We start from the raw sequence: 18331 nt of genomic DNA on the forward strand, positions 1-18331 counted from the left end.
AAAAAAAGGAAAATATTTTGATAATTGAATCTCATCGCTTTATTGTGGTACTCAGTAAATAAAAGGAACAAGTATAAACAAGCCAGGGCTTTCTCATCATTTTTTTTCCCTAGATCCAGACTTGCCAAAGGGAGCAAAGTGTTGCTGGGCAGGACTGGGACAGCATCCTTTTGTCTTATGGTGGTTCTGAGGCATCACAACCGTGGGGTGGTGAGAGCTGCCCCTGTGTGTGCATGGGCCGAGCACAGCCCCACACCTCCTGGGTCAGGACTGGGTCTGCCCTCAGCAAAAGAGCACTGCAGTGTGCAGTGCACTGTGAGATGTGGGGGCTGAGCCTGCCCTCAGGAACAGCACCTTGCCCTGCTCCACACTGTGCATTTCCTGGGGCAGGAGGCTCACCTGCATGCAGCTTGGCCAAGGACTGAATATTCCTGCATGTCGGGGTGCAGAAGACACGGCCAGGTAAGGAGCAACCTGCTGACACAAAGCTGCAGCACCACAGGGCCAGCTGGGGTCGGACAAGGAGACTGGGGAGGCACAGCCCTCAAATGGGTTCTTCTCATGTTGGATCAGTACAAGAGAGCAGCTCTTGAGAGGGGGAAATCTTTTCCTATGGCCTGGCTGTACTCAGATGTGAAGCTGATCCCAGGCTGCTGGGCTCCTCGGGGGCAGCATGAAGCCCCCAGGTGTCAGCCTGTGCCCTGAGAGCAGAGGGGTGCACTTGGTGAATCCTGGCTTTCCTGCAGCGCCTTAAACACCGGCAGGGCCTGGGCAGTGAAAACAGCTCTTGTGTCAGTACAGGGAGATGGGTCACCTCTCTCCTCCTCAAAGACCATCCCCAGCCCTGGGAAGCCCACTCCTCATGCAACCAGGCTTCCTGCAGGCTCCATAGCACCAAAGAGGCTCGGCAGGAGGTACGCGCAAGGGAAGGAGAGAGGTGAGGGACAGGAGGTGGCATCGAAGAGCAAGACAAGGCTCAGCCATCCACAGACCCGCTGCCCTTGTTCTTGCGGCTCAGGGGAAAAGCAGACTTGCTTTGTGGCTGTGTCATCTTACTGGCCAGGTAGATGAAGGGCTCAATCAACGTGCGCCGGTCAGCCACGGACACTTCCCACAGCTTCACCTTCTCACCCTTGGCCCAATGCTGGGCTGCGTCGTGGTCCACCCGGCGCTGCTCCTGCAGGTCACATTTATTGCCCAAAACCACAATAGTGACCTGTTCACAAACAGGGGAGAAAAAAGCCCAGCCGGTAATGAAAGCAGAGCTGAGCAGTGCTGCTTTGGCAATGCCTTCAGTGCCAGGCCCTGCCCACGCACAATTCCCCCTTTCACAACACCTTTCTTTGGGCAGTTTCACCCTTCTGCTTGGGTTTGTTTCAAACCAGCCGCAAACTGGAAGGGCCCACCGAGTGCATGCAGCACTGCAGAGCCCTGCAGGAAAAGTCCCACCTGGGCAGCCGAGATCCCAGTCAACACCAGTAAGACCAACAGCCCCTTATGGAGCAACCGAAGCAGCAGATCGCTGTTCTCCACTTTCACGGCCGGCCCTTCCGCCCAGCAGCCGCGGAATCAGGGCAAAGAGCCGCCCAGCACAGCAGCCCCCCGCCAAAGGACGGCAGCAGCGCTCACCTCCTTCTTGTCCTTGCATTTGTCGATCTCCTTCTTGAGGAGCTCCACCCGTTTGAAGGACTCCTTGCTGTCGGTGCTGTACACCAGCACGTAGCCGTCGGTGCAGGAGAAGCAGTGCTTGGGCAGCTCCAGGCCGTCCCGCAGCCCCCGCGTGTCGTAGAAGCGGACCTGCTCGCGCACGCCGCGGTCCGTCTCGATGGAGCCCACGTAGATGTCCTCCTGTGTCTCGATCATCTCGGAGCCTGCGGGGCGGACAGCGGGGTGACGGGGTGTCCGGAACCGCGCAGCCCCGCGCCCGGCCCGGCACGCACCGACCACGTGGTTTCCGTACAGCAGCTGCTCCAGGATGGCGGTTTTGCCCACCGCGGCCTGCCCGCACACCACCACCTTGCAGCTCTTCCCCATGCCGCCTGAGCGCCGCTCCGGAGCCGCGCGCAGGGGATCCGCCCAACGAACGGCGCCGGGGCGGCACCGCGCAGGGCTCCGCCGGGGGACGCGGGTCGGGGCGGCCGGGTGGCGCCGCGGACCCCAGCTGCGCGGCGGCGGAAGGGGGGCGGCGCCACAGCGCCCTCCGGCGGCGGAACGCGGCACTTCGCGGCATCCGACCCCGCCCCGCTCCCAGCAGCCCGCGCCGCCGTCCCGGAAGCCCCGCCCCTTCCGGCGCCCGCGCGCCCCGCCCCGCCCCGCCCCCACCCGGCCCGGCGGTAAGATGGCGGCGGCAGCCGAGTGCGATGTGATCATGGCGGCGCCCGAGGGACCCGGCGAACCCGAGAGCGAGGAGGAGGCGCGCAGGTAGCGCGGGCGGCGGGGGCCGGGAGCGGGGCGGGAGGAGCGGGGGCTGCGAGGCCTTGGCGGAGCCTCTCCGGGCCCGGCCCGTCCGCTCTCTCCCGTCCTCCGCACCCCGCCGCATTGGGGCGCGCTCCGTTGGCGGCGGGCGCTGCGGCCGGGCCGGCCCCGCGGGGCTGCGGCTCTCGGTGGGCTCCGTCAGCCCCGCCCCCAGCCGTACGTGCGCCGCGTCCGCCGCGCCGCGTTCGCTCCGTGCCCCCCTGCGAGGGAGCGGCGGCCGCTGCCGTCCGCGGAGCCGAGCCGGGCGTCCCGGGGTCGGGTGACGCCTCAAGCGCCGCGCCCGGAGCGGCGTTTCCCGTCGCTGAGAAGCGGGGAGGCGGCTTCGGGCCCGGCTCGCGGCGCTCCGTCTGTGCTCCCTGCCCGCCGTGCTTTCCGACACGCGGGGCGGCAGCGCTGTGTGCGGGGAGAGTCGTTCTGAGGCCGTTAAACGGCATCCCCGGGTAACTCCTAAAGTGCTGATCGTCCTTGTTTTGGAGCGCTCTGCTTCAGCCGGCCAAGCGACGGCCGGGCTGCGGGGCTCCCCGGGCTGCGTGCTTTCCTCGGGGCCCGGTGCTGCCGTTGCCGCGCCGCGTTCTGATGCGGTGGGGAACGTCTGACAGCTGCGCTCTGTGGTGTGGGTCTGGATGTTCGTCACCTCCCAGGAGCTGCTGCTGTGGGGAGGCGGCTGCTCCCTACCATTCTTTGGTCGATGAAATCATCAGGAGAAACAAAACTGAAAGTGTTCTCTGAGGAGTGCAATTTTCAGAGTGAGCCTGCGGTGCTTCGTGCTGCAATGTGCCGTCAGGACCGGATGGCTCCAGGAGCGGTGCTGGGACAGAGAGCTTCCTGGTGATGTCATTGAGGAGCGGAACCAAGAGCTGCTGAGGAGGCACTCGTGTGTGCAGCACTGCCAAACTGTGGAGCTGGGGAAGCCCGCTGGTGTGATCCATTCCCTGGGTCTGATTAGAGATGACAACCAAAATGTTAAAAATACCCAAATGTAAGAGCCGTGCTGGAGGCTCTGACATCAATTACCCTTCCTTCCTCCTTCCCGAGTTTTGCTGGGTGCAGGGAGCAGCCCTGGGGTGGGGGTTTGGTCCCTGCCCCGCTCTGAGGGGTTCAGCCACGAGGAGCAGAGCCAGCCTGGGTCACCAGGCACTTCCTGACGTGATGAGGCCGGTGCTGCAGCTCGTGGGCATTGCTGTGCAATCCTGGGCTTTTACGGTGTTTTCACACTGTTCTGTTGCTGGGATTCAAGAAGTGTGTGAACGGGAGGTGATGTTCTGTGTGCACCAGTGGAGCAGGGCAGGGTCCTGGGGATGGCATCTCTGCTCTGCATCGGCCCTCGGGGCTTGCAGTGGTTGCTTGAGTTCTATCTCTCAAGTGATCTAATGCAAATTAGGGTGATAGTCACCAAATTAGGGAGGATGGCTGGAGGCTTAATTAGGTGCTTAATGTTTGTAAAACATCAGGAACCACGCAAGGGCTCTGCAGGCACTTGGCATTAATTGCACGGGCGTTCTCTGGAATCTGATTTAACGTGGGCTTTATGATGTGACTGGGCCAGATTCTGTTAGAAAGCAGCAACAATAAATGAAAAGCCTTACTGAACTGCTGCTGTAAGTCAGCCCCGAGCCTCCTGTGTTCTGTACCTCTCTTTAGGAACTGCAGCACAGATAGACAAGGGTGAGCCCCTAAGCAACGAAGCTAAATGTGCAGTTCTGTTCTCTGCGGCTTAATAAAAATAAAAGTGGTAATAGTGGAGCTCAGGATTTCTGAACAGCTGTAAACATGCCAATCTGCTCGCTCACCGGTGGCTCAAGGGACAGGAATAGAGCGTGGTCATGGGATAATTATTGGCTGTGGCAGCATGAATTGTGAGGGTCCTGATGGAAGAGGGTTGATGTAAGTGCATTAATTTTATCTGCTGGGTGGGGGTGCGGGAGCTGCAGCTCCTGCTGGGTGGGGGCTGCGCTGCAGGCAGGGAGAGATCCGTCCCCAGAAGTCTCTTCCTTCTTCTCCTAAATGGTTTCTGGCCCCTGGGATCCGTCCCTCCCTTGGCCCAGCTGATCCAGCAGCGCGGTGCTGCTGGGCGTCATTTCTTTGTCGTCCTCCTGGCAGCTCTGTGTTCCGTCGCTGTGCTCAGGACTGGATCCTTCTCCCCTTTCTTCAGCGCTGGAGGATGCGGCAGCCCCTTCTGGGAGGTATCTCCAATCATTTGGAAAATATTGTGAAATGATCTGGACGGAGTGCTGCTTTCACGGTGCTTTTGCCGCAGAATTCAGACGTGTTGATGCCTCTGCAGGAAATCGTCATTAACCTCAATAAAACAACGAGTGTGAAATTTTCCACGCAAAGTAAATTGCGCAGAAATCAAAGAGGAGGTTCCAGACCTGGCCTTAATTCGGGTCATGATGAGTCCGACAGATGTTGCCTGGAGGCTGTCAGGTGTGGATGATCAGGAAGGCTCTTTCTGCTGCTGTTTTACATGAAAATAGCTGCGTCCCAGTCGGCTGCCCCACTAATTATGAACGTCCTGGGCCGCCTCTCCAGGGAGCGCTGCCAGGCCCTGGGGTTGTTGGCTGTAGGGGTCTGGCTGTGGGTATGGGCTGTTCCAGGATTCCTGCTCTGCTTCTCACTGGGCACTGGAGTTTCCCAGGCTGTGGATCCAGCCTGTTTTGTGAACGTGTAATTATCATCTTAGGGTGATATGAGGAATGGCAGAAGCTCCTCGTGTTGGCGTTTAATCTCCCATGCATTTGCAGAGCATCTGGATACTCTGACGAGATAATTTCTGTGTACAGCTTGGAAAAGGTGTTTGGTGCTTGGAATTGAAGCTTGTTTTGAACTCCAGATCATCTTTTTTAGGGTGACTCACATTGTCTTACCATGCAGGTGGGCTGTTTCCTGCATCCAGGCCTTCATGGAAGCCAATGCTCAGCGTGGTCCTGGGCCTCCTGTGGGCTCTCACAAACACTGAGACTCAGCCCTGCCATCAGCAATGGTGCTGTGGGTATGAAGTGGGTCAATGGTGAGCTCTGCTAGCAAGGTGCATTACATAACTGCGTAATTAACGTGCAGGGCTCATCTGGCTGTTCACACCGAGTGCTGCAGGGGGCATTGGCTCCTTCCTGTGCTCCTGTTCTCTGCTGTGGCTGAGTTTGTCCTCAGGTATTGGCTGTGCTCTGGGCTGTATGTAGAGGACAGCATGGATTTTTTTGTGCACCCTCTGGACTAAATGTCTGTGATTTTTCTGTTGACTGCTCTCCCAGAAGCCTTGGGTCCCAGGGCAGCCCCTTCAGTTGGTGAGGCTATCCAAGCGGATGTCTGTGTGCAGCCTTGAGATTTCCCTGGTTCTAAATCATTCTGCGTGTGAATGTCTTCATTCTCACTGCTGCATTGCAGCTGGGTGCAAACCCACTGCTCGCTCAGCGGGGGGTGCTGATGTGCAGAGCAATGTGTGCATGGAGCACCGTGCTGCTCTGCTTCCTGTTTGCCCCCACTGCCACAGGCTCAGTGTGAGGATACCTGCTGAGGGTGGTCGTGGTGTGTTTTATGTGACTCTGTGTTTTGTACCTGGTGAGCTGGCATTGCACCTGTGCTCTTCTTTCATGCCAGATTCAGAGTAGCATAGATACATCTTCCCTTCACTGGAGCTCCTCGGTTACAAAGTACAACCCAGCCTGGAAGAGGCGTGTGCTCATTGCCTGGCTTCAGTCCTGTGCCCTGAAAGGAGGCAAGGCTGCAGTACGTCCGGTGGGAAACACAGCAGCTAATTTTAAGCTCTAGACATCTGCCCAATGTAAGCTGTATTGAGATCACCCAACTTATTTTATCCAAGCAGCTGAGTAACATCTGACAGCTGAGAATCTCGTCTGGAATCCAACAGGGGAACTGCAGGATGGAGGCACCATGTGCTATTAAGGAAAAGTGCTAGAATTGCTCAGAGAAGCCAGCTGTGCCCTTTGGGCATCCCGAAGGAGATGGGGGCTGATAGGTTTGTGAGGCTCTGGACGCCTCGCAGGCAGAAACTGGCCCAGTTAAAATTCCCATTCCCTTGGATTTGGTGGTTTCAGACTGCCCTGGTGACCATGAGTACTCATGTTTTCTGGCAGGGATTTCAGAGCATCCTTTAAATCCCGTGTATTTTTTATGTCAGTGTGTTGCAATGGAGGCAGGAGATGAAGTAGGAGAGGTGTTCCTGAGCTGAGCAGCCGTGATGCTGCTGCCTGCTACGTGCTGTGTGCCTGAGCTGAGAGCACGGCTCTGCAGGCACCGACCTGCGTGCACAGAGCACTGGAGGGGGCTGTGCCAGCACTGCCAGACCTGCCAGCTGCTTCTTGCACAGCTCCTGGTGGCTTGGGAGGGTGAGCTGTGCTGGAAGGCAGGTCTGTGTGTTCCTTGCTGCAAGCTGCAGCAGGAGGGGAAGCTGCAACTGGTGTGGGGGCTGCCAGTGCTGGGGAGGAGGCAGAGGCTGTTAGCAGCTGTGGGGTTCTGCTGTGGGATGGGACGGATGTGCCTCACAGCTCTGCTGCCTGCAGAGAGAGCAGGGCTGAGCTGTCAGCAGGGCACGGTGAGCAGGGAGCCTTGGCATGGCAGGAGGGTGCTGCTGCAGCATGGGAGCTGTGGCTGCTGCCTGTATGTGACAGGTTCTCCCGGGGGACGGGGGAAGGATTAGAGGCTGTGACGAGTGTTATGAAAGGGGAAAGAGGCGGCGAGCCGGTAGGGAGAGTTACAGCAAACAGCCCCTGCTCGTGAGCCCTGCCTGCACGCAATGAAAGATGAGCTTCTTCCCGAGGTCCTGGTGCGACTCTTCCCTGTCTTCTGTGTTGGCTGCACAGAGCCCTGAGGAGGCTCTGCCCACTGGGAACAAAGCGCTCCATTCAGCCTGCATCATATTTTTAGCAAAGCATGATTCTTCTTCAGCTTCAAAAGTAGCAAGTGGGGAATGCAGCCTACATCAGTGCGAGATGCAGAATGATCTCATTCAGGCTGCAGCATCTGTTTGGATTGAAACAATTACCAGTGATATCAGGAGATCTGCATTTCTTCTTGTTGTAGCCAAAGACCGTGGTAAACAAGGACTGTTTGCTCAGTGTGCTTTCTGTGTCAATGGAGCACAACTGGGGAGAGATGCTTCTGTTCTGTGTCTGGGACCCGAAGCCACAAGCCTTGCGTTTCCAGCAGCTGGCTTTGCCTTTGTGCTTTGGGGGAGATTCTGGGTTTCCTTTCGTGATTTTTTTCCATCACTGGGCTTTAAGCAGTGTGGGCAATAGAAATCCACGTGTATTTCCTCTCTGCCCCGTTGAGGCACTGTGAGCTGCTGGTGTATGGATCTGTGTTATGCTAAAGGCTTACAAGGGAAACAGACCAAGAAAAGAGTAGAAATGAGTAATTCTTGTGTTCACACCTTTGCTCTCACAGTTCTGTGCTTTGTGGAGGTTGCTTTGCCACGCATCTGCTTTCCTCCTTCCGTTCCCCAACTCTTCCCAGTAGTGTTGGCCAACGGAGCTCCAGCAGCCAGACCTATTGCTGTGTCTGACGGCGGTGTGACGATGGCAGGTGATGCTGCTGAGGGACACGGGTGGGCTGTGTGCTGCTGGAGCAGCTCAGGGTCAGTTCTCCATTCGTGCCATTCATCCCTTTTACAGGCCTTACAACAGAGAGCTTCTGAGTGAAGCTTAAACGAGATCTGTGATTTTCTTCTCCATTTGGTATTACAGAAATTAGAATAAAGTTCTGTTTAAGCTGCTTGCTGCCAAGGTAGTGCGGAATTGCTAGCTGTTCTTCTGCACTGCTTATGAACGTGTGATCTGTAACAGAAAGCGCCGCTCTGGGGCCCGTTTGTAGTCCTACAAAGTCTGGATCCCACCACCAGCAGCACAAATCCACCCAGCACAGAACTGCTGCCAGCCCTCACGGCAGAGGAGCCCAGAGCTGTGCTGGCAGCAGCACTGAGCGCATGGCAGCTCCTGGGAGAGCAGGGCTGCTGAGTAAGCGCCTTCCTGCCGCAGCCATGGAGCAGCGCCGGCTCCCGCCTCGGCCGCACAAATTCATGGAGCACAGGCTGAGCGTTGGGTGCTGCTGAGCCCCCGCTGCTCCTCCACCTCCTGCTGCCCGTCAACGTGCCAACACACAGAGTTCCACTTCCATGGCTTGACTTCTGCAGAGTTGCAGCAGGGCTCTGCTGGCTGCAGCTGGCAGCGAAACTTCAAGTTTGTGCCGCGCTGCCATTTCCCGCTGTGGCCCCGCAGGCCCTGGGCAGCAGCACCCTGTGTCTATTGTCCCGCCAGCTGGCACAACTGTGGCTCTTCTGTGCAAACAACCCTTTGCATGAGGCAGTTGTGTGGGAATGGCCAATGGCAGCCCGGAACGAGGTTACAAACATGTTAACTGGTTTCAACACATTTCCCTTTGTTCTCTCCCTGCTGGGCTGGCGGAGCTGCCCAGGCCCTGGTGTGGGTCTGTCCCTGGGAGGGGTGCAGGCTGGCAGCTTTGTATCAATGGAGTGCCGGTATTGGTAACCTTGTGCAGAGCAAAAGCTGCTCAGCCTTGGGATCCATTGATGCTCCAGGGTTGTTCTGAATTTGTGTGGGGAAGCTGTGCATAAAAAGCACGCGACTCTTCACTCTGTCTCACGTTGCTCTGCTCTGGTTTGGTTGTGTTTGCTGGAATTCCTGTCAGTAGCTTTGCTGCTGTAGGTGATGTGAAGGCGCCTTCGCTTCTGGGCCCTTCTCACACGAAAATGCTGAAGCCTGGCGTTCCAGCCCAGCCTGGAAGCAGCCTGTGTCTGAGCCTGCAAGTGGAGCTGTGCCCTGCCAGGCCAGGCTCTCGCACAGCTCTTTCAGCCTCCTTGGCTTCTGCTCATTTGCTTCAGCAAAGGCTCCATTCGGAGCAGCTGGCAGTCAGTGAGGAGCAAGCTGCTCAGTGATGGTCAGCTTCAGCTGCACTTCCCATGATGTATTTGTGTGCAGGTGCTTTGGGCAGTGGGCAGGCAGTATCTGCCGGCTCAGAAGCGTGATGCAGGTATTAATGCTGTGCCTTAGTGAGGGCCGTGCTGCTTTGGAGTTGGCTGAGGAGAAGCAAGTGAGTGATATCACTGAACTCATCAAAACTGAGTTAAACTTCACAGCACTGTGATGTGAGTTCCGTCTTGGGCTGCTTATATAAAATGGTGAAGGTAGACAAGAGGAGGTGGGGAAGGGTTTAATTTCCATTACAGGAAACTTTGCTTTCAAGAGTTTAAAGGATGCAGCTTTAAACCATATGTTGTATGTTTTTAATGTCCTAAATTGTCTCTGCAAACGCTCGCTCTTGAGTGTGAGGACTATTTCTGGACCTGTTGCCAAGGCAGTGCCACGCAAAGCCTCAAGGAGAAGCACCCGTCTTCCTCCCTGATTCAGTTCTTTGAGCACAGAACTTGTTCTTGGCCCCGTTTCTCAGATATGTGGGACTGCTTCTGAAAGTCAGCACTCAGTTTCTTGACTTCTTTGGTTGCTGAGGCTGTGCAGCACTCGTGGAGCAGCTGTCAGGCAGCCGTGTGCAGCTGAGCTGCTCAGCTCCAGAGACGGCTGCGCTGAGACAGAGCGCTGCTCACGGTGAGTTCGCTCTGTGCTGTGCTCCTTGCTGTTCAGCCAAGGTGGCCGTTTCCACGTTTTTGGCCCTCGTCAGGTGCTGAGCTGAGAGCCAGAGCAGCGCTGAGCTCCTTCCTGGAGCCGAGCAGTCAGCCCTGCAGGTGCCTGTAACACCACCGGCAATGCTGAGGTCGCTCGGGGGTCACAAACCTGATTGTGGTCAGAATGTGTGCTGATGCTCCTCCTCGTTTCTCTTCCTTCAGAGAAGCAGAGTCCTTCAAGGAGCAAGGGAACGCTTACTACGCCAAGAAGGATTACAACGAAGCGTACAACTATTACACAAAAGCCATAGGTGAGAGCGGTGGCGGTGGTGATGAGCTCTGCTGAGCACGATGGCTAAAAATCAAAGCCAGTTACTGATTTTAAGATATACCAGCAGGGTTTCTAACAGCACAGACTGTATGAAAACTTTGTTGGTTTAATTACTTTGCAGAATTTCCCTGGGTTGATTATGCAAGTCAGTGCTAACGTGGGTGATTTGCTGCAGTCTTTTATTTCTCTTCTATCCAAGATATTTTTAGCAAGAAACCAATCCAGTTTTCCATCCAGTGCAGGGTCAGCAGTGCTGTCAGGCTCAGTGCTGCAGACCTCTATTCTGTGTGGCTTAAAGCCTGTGTGCAGTGTGAGAAGCAATGGTTTCATGGCTTCTATTCTGAACCATCGTGCATCTTTGTAAGCCGTTTGGTGCCGTTATAAATTGGAAGGAATGTGGTTCTTTGGAACCCACAATGTCTTTGAAGTGCGTTCTACAAGTTGTCCAGCTGCTTACATTACACTGACAGCAAGTGCTCTCCCATTTCCTCCAGACACCTGTCCTAACAATGCCAGTTATTATGGTAACAGAGCTGCCACCCTCATGATGCTGGGGAGATTCCGAGAAGCGCTGGGAGATGCTCAGCAGTCTGTCAGATTGGACGACAGCTTCGTAAGGGTATGTGGAGGTCATCTTATTTCTTGTATGTCTGAATGCTCGTCTGCTCCTGCAGCTCCCTTCTAATGGTCTCCCCAGGGCCACCTGCGGGAAGGGAAGTGCCACCTCTCCCTGGGGAACGCCATGGCTGCCAGCCGCTGCTTCCAACGAGTTTTAGAACTGGATCACAAGAACACTCAGGCACAGCAAGAGGTGAGAAAGGGAGGCGCTGCCGAAAGGCAGGGATTGAGCTGGTTAGTGATGCCTGCGTGCCTTGATACGACGAGAAGCAATGAGGTGGTGCTGAGATCTCCTTATCTGCTTCTCAGCGGACCAATTAGTGGCACAGTTATTTGTGTGTGGTTGTCGTGGCAGGAAAGCATGGAGGCTAAGCTGGTCTTTCACCGGCACTTTAGGGGAGAGTGATGGTAATCCTGGGCTACCAGTGAGGTCACTTGACTTCAAACTGATTTTAATGCTGGCAGAAATATTGACCTAACCTGTTCTGTGGTCTGCGACAGTTTTTGCTTATGACTGTAAGAAACACTTACTGTGTGCTCCTGTCTTTAGCTGAAGAATGCCAGTACAGTGCTGGAGTATGAAAAAATAGCAGAAGTGGATTTTGAGAAGCGAGATTTCAGGAAGGTAAGATGAACTTGATGGCTTCCTGCAGCATCGTGAGCAGACTGTCTTACCTGGCCAGGTCAGTTAGATGCACATCTCATCCCCCTGCCTCCTCCTAGCTGGGCTCTCCCTGTCAGTGTCACAGAGAGTCAGTGAAGGAGTAATGCAGATCCACACTGGGCATTCTCTGGTACAGCCTCCTCACATTTGTTGCTGTGGACAGCAATGGGTGCAGCCATTACTGACCCCATACAACAAGAAGCGACAGCATGAAATCTGAAAGGCACTTAACACTTCTCATGAAACTGTCATAGATGCCTGTAAGGGCTGTGGAAAGGAGGCTGTTTGATGTGTTAGGCTCTTTAGCTAAGCTCAGTGTTTTACAAACAGAAACTCCAGCTTTGCACCACCTTGTTACGAGGAGCAGATGGGGTGTGGGGTCGGTCTGGATTGCATGTGGTGGAATCACCCTGCCTGTGCTGCCTGTTCTGGGCTTTTGCATCTACCCCTCACTTCACTGGGAAGACCTGCATGAAATGTGATCTTTGTTTCTGGAGAGCTGTTCTTGCTCCTTTCTCACCCTTTGCCTTTGGCTTCTCAGTCTGAAGCACAGTGCTTCCCACAGCAGCCCATCGTGATGTCACAGGCCGGGAAAGCAGATGAAACTTGGTGGAACAATCGCCCTGTTCTCCTGCAGATGTCCCTGCCAGAGGGGCAGAGATGGAAAAAGACCCATTAGATCACCCTGCCCACTGCAGTCAGGCAGTCTAAGATCAGTCCCTGCTCTGTACTTTTTTTGTGTTCTGTCCAGTCCAAACTGTCCCAGTCTGTTGCATTTCTGTCCCTCCCACACTCCTTTGTAACACGGGAAACAGGGGCAGAATTGTCTTCCTTGGCCTTTTCTTTGGGGCCTGCAATTTCAGTGGAGTTAAAGGGGTTTGAACTACAGGTGTTCCTGGAGTTTTCTGCCCAGTGCTCTGTCATGGTAACAAAGCAGGGCCCACGTACCCCATGAAGCTCTTCTTAGAACAAAGCAAAGCAAAGAAAAACAACACCACCAAAAACTGCTCTGAATGAAACATGGATCCAGCAGAAAAGAGGAACCTGCACCCTTCCCTTCCTGCTCAAAGGCAAACAGGGAATCTCACGTGTGGTAATGATGCAGTTTTTCAAACTAAACCTTTGGATGTTTGCTTTTCTCACATCAGGTTGTGTTTTGCATGGATCGTGCTCTGGAGTTTGCTCCTGCTTGTCACAGATTCAAAATCCTCAAGGCTGAATGTTTAGCACTGCTGGGTCGTTACCCAGAAGCACAGTCTGTAGCAAGGTAGGCATCTTTAAGGTCTTGAAATCGTGAACCAGCCTGTGGTGTGTGCTGCATGCTGTCTGTTCCCAGAGCCTAAAACAATGGGAGATGTAAAAAATCCTCAAGGCAAATGATGACAAAGAAGCTGACATGAATTCATCCTTCTTCCAATTCATCACACTGGGAAACTCTTCTTAAGCTTATTTAATATCCAGCAGTCTTGCTTGAGCATCTTCGTGCACTGTTTTATATCCCTACCACAGATCTGATGAATCCCCTCAGTATCTCAGCAGGAGAAGAGTGCTTCTGCTGATGGCAGGCAGAGTGCTGTAGTGACTTACGATCTGTGTCTGTCGCAGTGACATCTTACGGATGGACTCGACGAACGCAGATGCTCTGTACGTCCGCGGCCTCTGCCTTTACTATGAGGACTGCATTGAGAAGGCAGTGCAGTTCTTCGTCCAGGCACTCAGAATGGCTCCTGACCACGAGAAAGCATGTTTAGCCTGCCGTGTAAGTTGTGGGCACTGGGGCTGGGACCACGAAACTGCCAGGGCTTGATGCTTTGAACAGGCTCTTCTGCTGGAGCAGTCCTTTCTCTGCCCCGTGAGTCTGTGACTGCTGTGTCCTGTAACGGTGTCAGGAAGCAGATTGGAATGGCTATAGCTGGGGAGTCCTAGCCAGGGAGATAAGGCTCCTCTGAACGCTCAGCTGCTGTCCTTACCCACATGTGTTGTCTTTCAGAATGCCAAAGCACTTAAAGCAAAGAAGGAAGATGGGAATAAAGCATTTAAAGAAGGAAACTACAAACTAGCTTATGAACTGTACACAGAAGCACTAGGAATAGATCCTAATAACATAAAAACAAATGCCAAACTCTACTGCAACCGGGGGACGGTTAATTCCAAGGTAAGAGGTGGTCATCATGCAGGTGACCTTTCATGTAGGTCTTGTTCCTCAGCACGTAGTTGACAAGCAGCAGGTTGCTTGCTAGAAGCATGCACTTCTCCTGGGGCAGCTGCAGCCATCCAGTGCTGTCAGCAAGTTTTCCCGTTCTTGGGCTTGCACAATAATTGGATCTGCTCCAAGCAGCTGAAGAAATGGACGCCTAAAGAAACAAAACTCAAATGCTTGGGCTGCCTGGAGTGGGAGGGGGAGAAGGAATGCAGTGTGGCCTTATCTTAATCAGTGTGAAGGCATCCCTGTTTGTTTCCTTCCTTGTAATGAGGAGATCGTGCTTTCATTTGCTTGAAATCCTAACACTATTTAGCAGCTCTGCTTTTCTCTGATTGGGATTCACTTCTGTCTGACCTTGTAGCTTAGGAAACTCGAAGAAGCAATAGATGACTGCACGAACGCAGTAAAGCTGGACGAGACGTATATTAAGGCGTACTTGAGGAGAGCACAGTGGTAAGTAGGTGTTTGTCTTGGACGTGCTGGGCAGGTTTGGAGATGGGAACCTCCTTCCCACAGCAATAGGTGACAGGGCAACAAATCTGAAGCTTACATGAACAAAAGGCGATGCCTTCAGAGGTCCATACAAACCTCTTTTGTGTGGTGCTGGGGAGTTGGGAAAGCACGTGGTCTGTCCTGCCTGCACGTGTCCAGGCTGCCTGCCTGTTGTGTTTAGGCAGGGTTTGTTATGGGGACTGCTGAATCACAGCGAGTTGTCAGTGTGTGAGTGGGGCTGAAAGGCCAGCAGGCAGGAGTGTCCTCTCTGAGGCGCCCAAGTTGTCACTTCTGACCAGGGCTGTCAGCGTGCAGCTCTGCACCAGCTTCCTCAAAATGTTGTGGCTGCCATTAATTCCTGCTGTTGGATCAATAATTATAAGGCCTTTCAAGTAGAATGTGTGTCAGCAAGCGAGATGGCAGCCTCAGTTTGGAGCCCAGAGTTCCTGTGCCAGGTTTCCCATGGCCTCCAGCAGCTGTTACCCTTTGCAGGTTCTTTCTGCAGCCCAATGCGTCTGTTTCCCTTAATTCCTATCTACCCAGAAAAGTTGTGACTGAGCCCCTTCTTTGATGTTTTCTGTGAAGTACAGCTTGGCAATCATTGTTCCCACAGTTACATGGACACAGAGCAATATGAAGATGCTGTAAGAGACTATGAAAAGGTTTATCAGACAGAAAAAACAAAAGGTAAACGTGTCTGTGTTCTGTGCATGTTTCCTCTGAGTAAGGCAGATGGTTTGTTGCTGAATATGGTCCTCATCCTTCGTAGTAGCCTGAAATGAAACGGAGCAGCTCTAGTTGTTGTGGTTCACTGTCTGATAAATACTGGTTCAGTAGCATTGAGATTTCACCTACGTTTGGAACAGCCTTCGGTGCAGGGTTCAGCTTCAGTTAGCTGCCTGAGTGGAAATGCAAGTGGTTGGTGCTTGTGGCACCCAATTACTGCAGCTCAGGCCACCCCAGGTCTTGGTCTGTTGGTCTCTGTGGGAGCAGGGCGTTGTGTGATGCACTAAGGCTGCTTTCCTTGGGCTTTGCAGAACACAAACAGCTTCTAAAGAATGCACAGATGGAACTGAAAAAAAGCAAACGGAAAGACTACTACAAAATCCTTGGGGTCGACAAGAATGCCTCCGAAGATGAGATCAAGAAGGCCTACAGGAAAAGAGCACTGATGCATCATCCAGGTATCCAGGTGTTTTCAGAGCATGCCTTGCTGCTCCGATTCTCCTGCACAGCCACCTGCAATCATCACTGGGAGCTGGGAATAAAGGGGAGGGGGAATGCATGGGCAGATGTGACCCCAGGACGTCTAAAATGCCTCCTGTGGTAGCTGGGGCTGCCTGCAGCTTCCCTTTCACAATAGGAACCTAAAGTTTCTTTCCTGCTTGGTTTCATGTTGTTAGACCGCCACAGTGGGGCGAGTGCAGAAGTACAGAAGGAAGAGGAGAAGAAGTTCAAGGAGGTTGGTGAAGCCTTTACCATCTTGTCAGACCCCAAGAAGAAGGCTCGCTATGACAGCGGACAGGATCTAGAAGAAGATGGGTTGAACATGGGAGGTAGGTAGTTTTTGTGGTATCCTCCCTTTTGTAACAACCCCATAAATGGGCTTTGTTTGGTCCATGGGAGTATTTGAATGGCAGTTGCTGTCGAGAGCTGCAGGTAATCAGGGTTGTGTGGTGGACGTTGTCCTTGACTGAGCTGTTGGACAGTAGGTGCCATCTGCAGAAGCTTCTGTCTTTCACAGGGTGTACAAATCCATCACACAAATTCTGTGGGTCCCAAAATGTGGCTGATCCAAAATCCTTAGCTTGCTTCTGTGAGTTAAGGCCTGAGAGATGTTGTTTTTACCTGTTCTGTGCCACTGATGTGTCCTGTGCTGTGGTGCAGCACGGTGCCATGGTGTGCTGTGCTGCTCCCTTACAGTGGACAAAGCAGGCTGCTTGTCCATGGCTTTCTGTGAAACGCAGTGTGGGCTCTCAGTTCAGAGCCAGTTTCTAAACTGAAAACTGCAACTCTGTTTCACTTCATCTTACAGCTTCCTTTTCTTCCCTACAGACTTCGATGCAAATAATATATTTAAGGCCTTCTTTGGAGGGCCGGGAGGCTTCAGTTTTGAAGGTAGGTGGAGGTGCCCTGCTGCTGGCGTTGCAGCTGGTAAGTGCTCAGATTGCTTCACCCGGCAGCAGAGGCTCCCCAGCTTTGCTGTGCTGACGGAGAGGAGCGTGCTGCTGAGCTCCCTTCAGTCCTCAGCTGTGGTCGGGCTTCATGCAGCGCTGCGCAGCTCTCAGCACTTTCCCAGTGTCATTAGGCCATGTGAGGAGCTGTGCGTTGTTAGGTTTTGTTGTGTGTTTGGGGAAGTCCTGCATGGTTCTTGCACCATTTGCTTTCGTCCTCGTCAGCTCGCCTGCAGAGCCTCCCTCACCCGTGTTGTCAGCGGTCCACTCTTATCCCTTGGGATTCAGCTGCTGGAGATGCGTGGGTCGGATCTCCCCTACCTGCCCAGATGGCTTTGTTCAGTTACTGGCCTGGCATCGAGCCGTTGCAGCCTGCTGTTCGACCAGCCTGTCTTTGAACTGACATCTTTCATTTTCTTTTTCAGCTTCTGGGCCTGGGAATTTCTTTTTCCAGTTTGGCTAAAACACACACACCTGCTCTGCTGCTTTTAGCCTTCAATACGGACATACTTAGACTCCTTCCTCCATCATGTCTCATTGTACTTAGAGCAGTTTCATTTCTCTCGGTTGGAGACCTCAGTTTGTGTGCGTTTGTGTGTGAAGAGGAAACCAGCTCGGGGAAGGGAAGGCTTGTGGATTTTGTTTTACTGTTAACTTTATTAAAAAAGAAAATAATAAAGCTTTGAATCTGTTGGTCCCTCCATGCTGGCCCGTGCTTTCAGGCTGCTCCTCAGCACAGAGGATTTCCCGGAGTCCTCGTGGAATTCTGCCATGCTCTGTTCTGGCTGCACAGCACAGCGTGGCAGCATCTCAGCTCTGTAGGAGCTTCTCCGTTCTCTTACCTCTCTGAAAACGTTGCCAGCGTTCCCTCAGACCTCACGCGATCGCCTCTCGCCGGCCAGCTCTCCTGCTCTCCTTTCTGTGCCGTGGTTCTCCCAGAACGGTCGCTTGGACTCGGTCAGTAACGCGTGAGCTGAGCGGTTGTGTGTCAGAGAGAAACGGATCTAAAAGAGCAGCTGCTGTGGGAGCGCCTGTGGTGCAGCTGAGGCTGAGGGCTTTGCGTCCTGCGCCAGGATTTTCCTCTTGAAGACAATGTGGGATTTGCTCTGGGCTTGAATTTTTGCACCGTGTGTTTTTTCCTTTCCATTAATCCACTTGAACTCTTCATAGCCGCGCTGTGAACTTGGTTCTGTTGGGTTTGAAGTCATCACGTTAGACTTTGTGTTGCTGATCCGTAGTGTGGATGAACTCCTCTTAGCCTTGAAGAGACGCGAAGTGATGTTCAGGTCGTTGCTGAAGTGGTTCCTGTGCAGCAGTGCGCTCTCATCGCCGTCACAAGGACTCTGCCTTATGACAAAGCAGTGGAGTGGCTCTCAAATAGTAACGTCAATAGTCCAAAGGAGCAAGAAAATGCAAAGTCCCCCCCTGGGCTGGCAGCCTGCCCCTTGCTTCTCTTGCATGGCGTGTGCAGAGCTCTCGGCTGGGTGCTGCAGCGCAGAGCTGACAGCCAGGAGCTGGACGTGGTTTTGTTGGCGTGGCGCTGCTCTGTCGCTCAGCACAGCTGCTGTGGGCTCTGCTGGGGAAGGGCTCAGCTTCCACAGCTCTTCCCGCTTCCCTGGAAAGCAGAGGATCTCTGCCACAGGCGCTCTGTTGAGCCCTTGGGTGCTGCTGGGCGCCTCGGGCTGCAGGCGGTGCTGTGCTTTGCAGGGGCTGAGCAGGGCTGCATGCAGTGAGAGCTGAGGCTGAGCAGCACAGAGCTGAGGTTGGTGTGGGTGGGAAA

At 53.9% G+C, this 18331-nt stretch overlaps 2 protein-coding genes across 2 annotated transcripts; one reads left to right on the plus strand and one right to left on the minus strand.

Annotated features, from left to right (window-relative positions):
* Positions 1 to 15: 15 nt before the first annotated feature.
* On the minus strand, positions 16 to 2165 carry NKIRAS2 (NFKB inhibitor interacting Ras like 2). Its single transcript, XM_048926813.1, has 3 exons — positions 1941 to 2165; positions 1630 to 1871; positions 16 to 1216 (listed from the first exon to the last, which is right to left on the minus strand). Exons 1-3 carry the CDS (start codon positions 2032 to 2034, stop codon positions 977 to 979), a joined length of 576 nt encoding a protein of 191 aa, XP_048782770.1. The 5' UTR covers positions 2035 to 2165; the 3' UTR covers positions 16 to 976.
* A 143-nt stretch (positions 2166 to 2308) lies between these two features.
* DNAJC7 (DnaJ heat shock protein family (Hsp40) member C7) lies at positions 2309 to 17252 on the plus strand. The gene is made up of 14 exons (XM_048926804.1): positions 2309 to 2421; positions 10292 to 10380; positions 10895 to 11019; positions 11098 to 11211; positions 11569 to 11643; positions 12831 to 12949; positions 13288 to 13441; positions 13673 to 13837; positions 14247 to 14338; positions 14991 to 15064; positions 15415 to 15561; positions 15781 to 15933; positions 16433 to 16495; positions 16977 to 17252. The coding sequence occupies exons 1-14, from the start codon at positions 2339 to 2341 to the stop codon at positions 17012 to 17014; spliced, it is 1491 nt and encodes a 496-aa protein (XP_048782761.1). The 5' UTR covers positions 2309 to 2338; the 3' UTR covers positions 17015 to 17252.
* The last annotated feature ends 1079 nt before the right edge of the window (positions 17253 to 18331 follow it).

This window comes from Lagopus muta, chromosome 25 (genome assembly GCF_023343835.1).
Source record: "Lagopus muta isolate bLagMut1 chromosome 25, bLagMut1 primary, whole genome shotgun sequence".
Classification (NCBI taxonomy): domain Eukaryota; kingdom Metazoa; phylum Chordata; class Aves; order Galliformes; family Phasianidae; genus Lagopus; species Lagopus muta.